This window comes from Belonocnema kinseyi, chromosome 6 (assembly GCF_010883055.1).
Source record: "Belonocnema kinseyi isolate 2016_QV_RU_SX_M_011 chromosome 6, B_treatae_v1, whole genome shotgun sequence".
NCBI lineage: Eukaryota > Metazoa > Arthropoda > Insecta > Hymenoptera > Cynipidae > Belonocnema > Belonocnema kinseyi.
Window position 1 is genome coordinate 94,998,040 of NC_046662.1, and position 11,043 is coordinate 95,009,082.

An 11,043-nucleotide genomic window follows, 5' to 3' on the forward strand; every position below is an offset into this window, starting at 1 on the left:
ACTTGAAAATGATATATACACACCACGTGTATTAGAAAAATGCATATTATGTAGTTAATTAACACAATTTAAGTATATGAATCGATGACAAACTTATTTTAAAACTAGAGACTGTGTACTAAAATTTTCATTGGAAATGTAATTTCAGAGCGAAATCAATTTACATGCATTAAGTTTTGGGAGAAATTGAAAACAAATTGAATTTTCATGTTTCGAAAAGGAGTTTCCTGTCGTACTAAAAGTGTTTTAAAGCGATAAATGTATATACATATATACATCATATTTGTAAGCTAGGTATGTACATACCTACTTAAAGTATGTGGTGGAGGTGAAACGATTTAACTCTTTCCTTCTTATATTGCTCTATACATTACCAAACTCTCCGTACGACTTTTTCTAAAATGAAAGATTCATGAACTGAAACGAGGAAATTTAAAAAATACCTCCCATGCGGAAATATTATATATAGTTTATATATAGTGTGAAGTTTTATATAGAATATTCATATGTTTTATACATTTGTTGTATAAAACAAATGAATATTATACATGAAACTTCACATTATACATAAACTATATATCATATTTCCACCTGGGCTACGCTTCCCTATAATGTCAATTTTTCAAGTGGGATGTCAGCAAGATTTATTACTTACAGTCTCATAAGCTTTACCAACTTATAGTGAAAACAATACTTCTTGAATGATTAGAAAATTGATTATTATTCTTTAACTTTCTTTAAATCTATCAAAAATAGCTTTCTTTTTGATACATGTATTATTGAATCATTTCTTTTTCTTTCAAATAATTAAGTAAATTCGGTTGATTTAAATAAAGTTTTTCAACAGGTCTCCAGTAATTAGCTTTATTTAAAGAGAATCCCGAAACATTTATTTAGTTAATTCTACTGTATGACTACTGATAGGTAGCGGAATGTATATTATCCTTTAAAAATTTCATGTTTTATGCATAGGCTGAAAAATTATACATAGTGGGAAATATTATGCAAAGTTTTTTTCATTTTTTGTAAAATATTTGTCATTTTTCCGCCTGTGTATTGATTATTAAAAGGATTCATTTGCCATACAAGTTCAATGTTTAAAGATAATTATTTTTATTTTCCTTATAAATTTATGATTTTCATTATATAGAGTACACTTCCTAATGTTTACACTCTGTCATCCCTATTTGACACATTATCCTGCATGATGCTCTCGTGGCTGCTAATGCATTTGATGATAACATAATCATATTTGCGAAGTGAGTAACCGATTTACAATGGAAATTCTGCCCAGAGATTTCAAGTTTCAAACAGCTATGGGCTACGTAAATTATCCTGGGGGCTTGTCCAAAGAACGAATTGGAGCGTTTATCTCAATTTCATACCTATTATAGATGCTCATAAAATTTCCTATCTCAGCTTTTAAGTTGTTAGTTCGACAGAATTTTAAGCGAACATGTTTCAGTTTTATCTTGCATGTTAGAGTGGATGAACGAAAGAAAGAGTTATTTTCACCACTTTCAAGAAAAATGTCAAGTAATAAACTAAATATAACCTATGTTAATAATTTGAATTATTGAAAAGCTAATTTTTTTTTATAAAATATTTATAATTGTGAAACATTTTTATAGTATAAAAAATTTTGATCTAATGCTAAAATATTTTGTTGTGTCACGGCCGAATTCCGAGTCATCTCTATCAGGCACAAGATTATGTGCATTATCTGTTCAAATAAGTAAACACAGTTATTGAAACCAGTTCAATGCAATGCATTAATTGATTATTACTAATTGACATATTGTTACGAGTGAACGACACATTGGGTAATAAAGGGTAATAATTGAGTTCGAGGAAACCCGACAAATCAGATTATAAACTAAATGTGAAACAGCGGGCATGAAATTAACAAAATACAATAGCATATGAATTACTGAGATGTAAAGTCATGAAAATGTACGGAAGAGTAGAAAACAAACAAGTGACTATCAATGTTCGTAGTGTAAAGTGAAAAGACGTGTTCAAATTATTGGAGGCATAAAAAAGCAATTTCTCGTTTCTATGATAACTCTGATACTCATTATTACGCTTCTAACTTTGGAAGCGACAATATTTTAATGTCTTAAAAATTAATATTGGATCTTTTGCTTTTTTTTAATTTAAGGCATTTTTCGAAATACTTTTACAATTGTTGATTCAAACAAAATTTGGTTTCAGTGTCAGATCTACAAAAACGCAAGAGATAAAACGTTAACATTAAAGATGTATTCCAAAAATAATATCTTCTACTCGTACTTTTAATTTACTTCTCGACTTACTTATTACTTTCAACTTTCTTTCGAAAATAAAGATTTATTTTTTATTGGGAGAGAAGAGGTTCCCCATTAGTCTCTTGGTTCAGTTTATATTGTATTTTATCTTTTTTCCGCTCTCCTTTTTCAATCGTGGTGCAGTATCGGAGTTTCAATAGAACGAGCTTTGTCACGATATTGAAATATTCACTTGACAGGAATTTAAAAAAAAGAGTGATCGATCACGCAAGTGCTTCAGGAATTAATGTTAAGGCAAGAGAGTGCAATTTACCGATATTTAGTACCTTCCAATTGTCTCTCATTTCAACTATCCCATTCAAATGTAAGGGCGCCAATTGCCTGAAAATGTGGAGAAAGCAAACGAGTTATTTTCGCGAAATTTATGCACAAGCTTTCAGCTTTCATTCTATACAATTTTAGAAATATTTTTTTTTAAGAATTGTGTTAAGATATTTGGGATCATATAAGGAATCTGAGATATTTCGTAGAGTCAAATCAGTATTTAAATTTCAATCACTGCTAATAAACTCAGGAGAGGCTTTCACTGATTAATCAGGGACTTTATCAGACTATTAATTGATAATTAAAGGTCATTAAATATTTTTAAAATAATCATTATTAGTTGCAATGCATAAGGTATAAAGCAAGATATAAAGTTAATTGAAGAATAATATTTTGGTAATTCTACCAAATTGTGGGTATTGATATAGATAAATGTCAAATTCGTATTTTTCAAAATTTGAGACTAACATTATAAAAAATAACATTTTGACTTAATGAGCAGAAATAAAAAGGAGTTATACAATCAGCGTTTACGCTAAAACAATATTTTTGTTCTTTCTTTTTAATAATAAATAATTCTTTCCTGCATAAATGGACATTATCGTGCGATGATATTTTTAGATACGAAATGCAAGGCTGACGTAACTTTTGCAGGATTAAAAAGTTTCATCAGACAGTAAGGTTTGTCTGTATGTGGCTTTTCAGCAAACTCATTCAAGCCATCAATAGGAACTTGAATGGGGATTGCTTATCAAATATCATTCAAAGATGGGGATTTTTGTATCTTTGTGTTGACGTTCTGGCGTTAGAAGAAGTTTAATTATAGAAATATTACTACAAGCATGAAAAGTATGCTTCTTCATATATATTTTTTAATTATTTAGTTTGATACCCAAAACAGCCGAGGCTAATACATCACCGGTTACCAAGCTTACAATAACTGCTTGAATACATTTCAGGTAAATGTAATTCTACTTTGCGGTGTATAGTATATAGAGTTTCCCTATGGAGATTCGAAATATTGCTTTAAAAAAAATTTAGGTGAGAAAATATTTACGTGAGGATATCAGAAAACTCCTTGATTCCGAGAAAAATAACAGATAGTTATCTAATCGAAGCTTTGGAGTAAAAATATTTTCTAATATTATCTCCACCTGTTAAGTTGTATAGAGACTGAAGACTTACATTGCTTATCTTGAGGGGAACCGAAATTAGCTGATAAATGTGTATTAAAACAATATTATCGGAAATGAACAGAAACATCCATAAACGAAGATTAAGTACACGGAGAAAAAGATATCGCACAATGATATCGCAAAACCTCTATATTGCAAGAAAGCGCAATATGATAACGTACAATCAGGTCCCGGAGCTTTGTACGATATTATAATGCACTAATATTACAGAAAAAAATGAAGTTAAATTTTGTTGCTGTTGTCTGCTACAGCGTCCTTAGCAGCAACGCGCAAAAGGCAGATTATGGATGAGTTCGAGCTATAAATCGGGACACCAGATTTAAAACAATCACAGAAAAAAGTGAAAATTTACTGCAGGTAAAACCTGCATCGGTTAATGATTAAACATATTTCGGCGAAAGTTTCACTGAGGTTAGCAAAATAATTCTGAACTCGTCGACTGTGTTGCGCTGAAGTGAGCAAATTTCGGTAAAACAGGTAGAATCAACAATAGAAAACACAAAAAAAAATTTATTTACTGACATATCTCCTCCGAAAAGAATCCCATTATTGTAGACAAATCAGAACTTATTTAATACCATTTAACAAAAGCGCAAAATGTAACTGACAGATGGGAATCCCCATTTCTCTCAAATTTAATGAAGTTAAACGACGCTGGATAGCGCTGGCGCAGTAATTGTCGCTACACCTCGAATAAAAATGGAGCGATTATAAGAGGAAAGATTATCCAGCAAGGTTGAAAATCGGAAATTATCTTCGATTCATGTAAAGTTTATATGGCAAAATTCATTTTTGTTCCGGTGTATCTTTCACCTGGAATCGATGTAAACTTTATCTTTAATTTTTTCCGTGATCGCTTGCTGACTACTCGAACCCTCGCGAGATCACAAAATAAGAAATACAATGTGATAGCGTAATAAACTTAAATTCTTACGCTATACATTGTACAATTATGCGGTATATAATGTAAAAACTTGCAATGTACGATATCACGATTTTGCGCTATTATAATGCGATAATTAAGATATATAGTGCAGGAATTACGGTATATATTGTAATTCATGCGATACAGTTTTCTCAGTGTATTGCTTGGTACAGTTATCATTAAGGATTTTGCTGGTACACTTGCCATACTTTTGATGAAAGACTCTATCTTTATCTTCTAATTAAACTCTAAAATAATTATACCCTAATTAGCCTATCTCGACCGATTTTTGATAAATCTATTGATTTGAAAAAAACTATCTATACCAGATGGATTTTTTCTCATTAGTAAATTATTACTCGACAGCATGATTTCCACCTGAGCTCTCGACAGCAGTAAGATTTAACTTAGCCTTAATTGTTTTGACAAGCAACATTATAATTGTAAAGGTAGTATACTTAATATACAAAAACTGAAAGTCGCAGTTTTGGACGAACCTAATAATGTAATATGACCAAAAAATAGAAAATCTGAATAAAACATGAGCCACTAGCTGATAAGTAAATACGATGATTGCAAATACATAATCAAATATTTTGACGAATGATATTCATTTAGGCTCTTAAGGGAATAATTAAACTTTAATGGTCGCTTTTAAATCCATAATTTAAACATTCAAATCGTGAAAAGCGCTATTTCTGCTTTAGTAAAGCATGAACTGAACGTATCAGTCAAATAATTTCTACAAAGTCCTTACCTTCATATTACTCGTATTTTATAAGCACTTTGCATCTGTATAGGTATTGAATGAATTGCTTCCTCATAGGGGAGGGTTTTCTCTTACAAAAGACAAAAATTGAGACTGAATATCAGAAAATCAGAAAGCATATGTTCGAAAGTATAAATAAAATATTCTCCATGATGAACAAATTTAAAATATTTATACGGGGTGACAGAATACAATCTTGACTTTCGAAAATACACTAAAAATACATATCCTTTGTAGTTTAAGGATTTCTGTTAAATCAAGAAATCTATTTTACTTATTTTATCCATACTTAAAATAAAGTCATTATTTTCACTTTGCAAAATAAAAATATTAATTTTGTTATCATTGAATTCTATGAAACTCTTTTGCATTTTTTTGAATTTACACTGCATTCTTTGGATTTTCTTTATAATACACTAAATTTAATTGATCTTTTTTGATTTTGAATTTGTTTAATTCAATGAAATTTTTTGGATTTTAGGAGTTTTGTGGCATTCAGTTAAATTATTTGTAATGCACCGTCAATTCTTCTAGAGTAGTATTTTATTCGTTTAGATTTTATCTAATTCTCTTGAATATCCTTACATTCTTCTAATTTCAAATTAATTTTACTGAAATCAACTAAATATTTCGGGTATTTTCCATTTTTTTGCATTTAATTTGGAATTCACCCTGACTGTTTATTAATTTATCCTAATTTTTTAGAAATTCTTTTCGTTTTCGAAATTAAATTAAATTTCTTTAAATTCAATCGATTCCACTCAATTCAATGTTTTTGTTTTCAGTTTCTTTTAATTTACCTTGTATTCTTGGGCATTTGATGAAATTCGTTTGAATTCCCTTGAATTTTTCTGAATTCACGTCAAACTTTACAAATGCAATGCATTTTTTTCAATTTACTTCAATTGCTTTCAATTCACTTGAATTTTTTGAACATTCACTTAGAATTTGTAATGAATTCCTTCGAATATCTCTCATTTCTCTTACAGTTTTCTAAATTAGGCTAAATTTGATTCAGTTCGCTGTTTTTAAACAAACTCGTTTAGCTTTTTTCAATTCACTTATATTCTGTTTTTACCCTGAATTTGGTTTAATACCATTTTACTGAATGCATTGGAATTTTTTTTATTTTTTAAATTTCGTTAAATTCACTCAAATTCTTAAGAATTTCATCAGTCTCCTGAATTCCATTGAAATCTCCAATTTTAGTGAATTCAGTGGAATTTTCTGGATTTTTTCCAAATAATTTGAATTGTTTTGAATTCTCTCCGAATTCTTATGAATTTATATTGAATTCGTTTATATTTACCTAAAATTTTTATAAATTTGATTGAATTCTTTTGAATTCCTTTAAATTTGAAAGAAAATTAGTTACATTATTATTGCATATCAGTCACTTTTCTTAACTTTTAGTCCGAAAATGTATTTGAATGTACTATATGAATCATTATACGATAAAAATGTGTATTTTTTTGCATATTTCGAAATTCAAATTTTTTTCTGTCATCTGGTAAAAAAAATTTTAATTTATTCATCATAGAGAATATTCTTTAAATATTTGATAAAAAATGCAGGGAAAATTATTTCAGGAAAAAAATGTTTAGGGCCTATTTCAAACCATTAATTGTAATGAAATTAAATATTTTCATATTCTAAGTCCTATAATATATACAAAACTTCTTCTTGCTTCAGAAAATGAAGACATATTCTTTGATAAATAAGAAATACTTTGTAGGAGTAAAATGGTATTTTAATCTTAAATTGTTAATTTTTTCAAAAATTAAAAACTATGATAGTGCATTTTCAGATCCAAGACGGACTGACAGTACCTCTAACTAATTGGTTAAAAATAAAAGAAAAATTATGGCAGATTTTTTTTCACTGAAACAAAGAAATTTAGAACATAAGGCTTGCAAAATTTAAAAATTCAAATTTTTCTTGGGCACTTCTATCTGAGATCAAGCAAAGATGGTCTTAATTTAGGGCCTTCTAAATTTTAGAATTCAGTTCTAATATAATACAAAATTTTCTTAATTTAAAGCCAAAAATGATAGGGTCTACTAATTTGAACAATTTTACACTTATTTATCGGTAATTATTTTATTTTTCATACCTGCCAAAACTATTTGGATAAATTAAAAACTTTCGTAGTGTACCTTTTAAATATCAAGTACAAATAAATAAATAACACATTCAGACATTCGTGTAACACTAAAAAAGTGCTAGATAATTTTTGTTCGACGTTGCTTCATAAAACAAGTGATTTGGACGCGTTTGGACGAGCATTGGAACACTCCAAGAAAATGGTGCATCAGGTTAATTTCTTTTTTTTTCTTCCACTCCATTCTGCTCTCGTTCTCGAAATTTTTCTCTTTCGCTTTTATCGCGAGTATATAGTATAATTTACGTAATGACCGCCGGCGTTTCTGGATGATACTGCTGCACTAAAATGTGTTCGAGAGGCCATTGTAATTTGAAAAGCCGTACCATCTAACTAGCCGGTGCTAGTTCATTCAACAGGGGACCAGGTATACGGAAATTTGATTTATGAGTTGTAAAAGAAAGCTTGTAAAAGCGCAGCCGGGTTACGTGTACAAATTTCAGAGAGAAATCATAAACCGCGTTCATTGGAGTTACGTAACACAAAATACAGGAGCATTTCTCAAGCAATGTAAACAATTTCGCAGTAGCAGTACAGAAGATCGATAAGGCGTCCCCCGCTCATGAATAACCGTCGCCTAGGATTTCCCACTCCTTTTTTCCCTCAACGAGAATGTTATTTATTCGCAAAGCTGAAAGAACGGATGTATGCAATTATTCCCGGGAATAAGAATAACGCCTTTTTCTCATATTTATTATCAGAGATACATTTTTTCCGAAGTATTGCATTCTGCAGGAATACGAATTTTTATTGAGAAGAATGACACATTAATGAAGTATTAATTTGAAATTTATAGAGAATTATTAATATAAATAAATTATTAAATTAAAAATAATTAATTAATAAATTATTCATAATATTATAAATCAATTATTTTAATACATATTTTAGCAATAAACCTTAAATTGGAAGCGAATTCAACTTCAGGGTGATCACTGAACCTGCAAAATGGGAATTTTTCTAGGCAGACAAAAAGAAGGAACGAAAAATAAAATTATTTTTAGGTCGCCTGTTTTGTTTGTTTTAATTTTTGCTAGAACATTTATCGGATCACTTCACATATAACTCAATAGAAAATTGCTAAGTAGAAGTTTGTGGAAAAATATGGGGACGACTAAAAAATATCGAAAAATAAAATTTCGGATACTGTAAAATTCCGGAATATTAAAATTACCGAATGGCTAAATTCCCGAATTGCAAAATTTCGGATTGACAAAATTCCCGAAAAATGTATAGGATTGTCCTCTTAGCGAATTCCTGAGTATTAAAATTCCGAAAAGAAAATGGCCGAATTATAAAATATCTAAACTAGAAAATTCCTGAATGAAAATAATAATCTAATTAATTTCATATATATTAAAAAAGGGCAATTGCTCGAATTCGGGAATTTTCTAATCCAGGAATTCTCTAGTGCATATTTTATAATTCCGCTATTTTCTGTCGGGAATTTTATTATCCGGAAATTTTATTATTCAGGAATTTGATAAATTGAGAATTTTATTATTCGGGAATTTCATTATTTGGAAATTTTATTATTCGGAATACTTATTATTCGTAAATTTTATTATATGGGAATTTTATTTTTCTGGATTTTTAAATCGTCCTAAAATATGTTTGCTATTAGAAAAAAATATTTGCGGAGGAGGTCGGACACTTATAGGGTTTGTATGTATATAGCGTATATTTTCAATTTTTAATTTTTCCAATATCAGTAGGAAATTAGTGTCTATGAAACTTACTAATATGGTTTCTTCACCCTTTAATTCTCTTCCTAATGACCATTTTTTAAAAGTGAATAGAGGGAACTCCAAAATAAAGACCTCTTTGGCTTATTATTAAAAATGCCATTTTTTCAGAAATTAAATACAGGTTTTGGCGATTTATAAATTCTTTAATACAATGCCGAAAGGCGGTTCGGTAACATTTTCTTTGATCGTTTAAAAATGTATCATTTATTTAAGAAGAACATCTGGGCCTGTGTAGAGTCTGAATCTATGAACGTGTAAGTAGAATCATTTGAAAGAAATAGGTTAGAGCTGAATGCAGGAAAGTCCAAGGTTATGGTGTTCAGGAAAGGAGGTGGGTGGAAAAGGGAGGTGAATTGAAGTAGCAGGGAAAGGCGATGCAGGAGGTGAAAGATTTGGTGTACCTGGGCTTCATGTTTTGGAGGAATAGGGGAGTGGATGCTCATATAAAAGAGAGAGTTAAAAGGGCAAATCTGGTGGTGAAGCAGTTGTGGAGGCTAGAAAAGAAGTTGTTCGCTAATGATTTCGGAACGAGAATAAAATTGCTTAAATCGGTAGTGATGAGTTTTATTTTATGAAGCGGAGGTGTGGCGTGGAAAAAAAGTGAGGAGGTAAATAAGATACAGGAGAGGTAAGTAAAGTGGACAATAAGGGTTGGCAAGGAATATGCCTAACTATATTGTCACGAAGGAGACGGGAAGAATAAGTTTGGAGATTATAACGAGGAGATGAGCGTATAAATAAGAAAAGAAATTTCTGGAAGAGGGAGGAAATAGGCTGATTAGGGAGTATTAGTGGGGAAGGGGAACAGGAAAGGGGGTGGGAAGATGGGGATCGAAAGGCAAAGGTATTTTAGAACGATTGGACTGCAGATGGTTAAGAAAAACGAAATGGAGGAAGAGAATGCAGCAGGAGAGGAAAGAATAGGAGAGTCACGGTTTACAGGAACTATTCGGGGATTATTCCAAGGGACCGGCGCAATATTTGTGTGAGAAAAGAGAGAAAGGAAGTCAAGAGCTTATTTCGAGGATGAGATGTGGGTGCATGGATGATTTTAATAGGTTTTGGTTTTCTAGGGAGAAAAGGATTTGTTAATTGTGCGGGAAGGGGGATGTAAGAAGAGAAGGGACGAGGAAGAGGAATGTAGAAGAAAAGATTTTAAATATGAGAGGAAGTAGATATAAAGTAGATGTAAATATTGTAAATATTAGAAAATTATTAGGTGATAGCCGTGAAGGAAGAAATTTGCAATGCGAGGCAAAGGGAGCGTTCACTTATGATCTCATGCACCTAAGGGCAGGGGGGGAGGGGTTCTTATCAAGCGTGACAAATCATTACATATGGGGGGACGAGTCATTCTGCGCGTGATGTCACGGAGGGTTTACTTGTTTTTAATTAACAACCTAAAAATTATCAAGTTCATATATGTTCTAACTGTTTGATATGTTCTTTGAGAAGAATAAAAAATCGTTAATAATCAGGTTAATATTTTTTATTATGTTCATGTAACGTTTGATTCTCATATTTAAGAAGATTCCGAAAAGTATTTTAAAATTATTTTAAACAATGTGGAAGGGGGGTGGGGTCGAAAGAACGCGACGCAATATTATGGTGGGGTCTCGTTAATTCGTGACTGAGCGTGACAAGAGATACGGG

At 30.6% G+C, this 11,043-nt stretch overlaps 1 protein-coding gene across 2 annotated transcripts in view; it reads left to right on the forward strand.

Annotated features, from left to right (window-relative positions):
• LOC117174426 (electron transfer flavoprotein beta subunit lysine methyltransferase-like) overlaps positions 1-11,043 on the forward strand; it is a 91,434-nt gene that overhangs the window by 20,136 nt on the left and 60,255 nt on the right. The window contains exon 1 of one of the 2 annotated variants that reach the window (XM_033363539.1): positions 1,509-1,536. The exons of the other annotated variant lie outside the window; for it this stretch is intronic. Coding sequence (XP_033219430.1) covers positions 1,530-1,536 — 7 coding nt within the window. The 5' untranslated portion in view covers positions 1,509-1,529. Of the gene's footprint in view, positions 1-1,508; positions 1,537-11,043 lie in introns of those variants that run through there. 2 annotated transcript variants of the gene reach the window in all.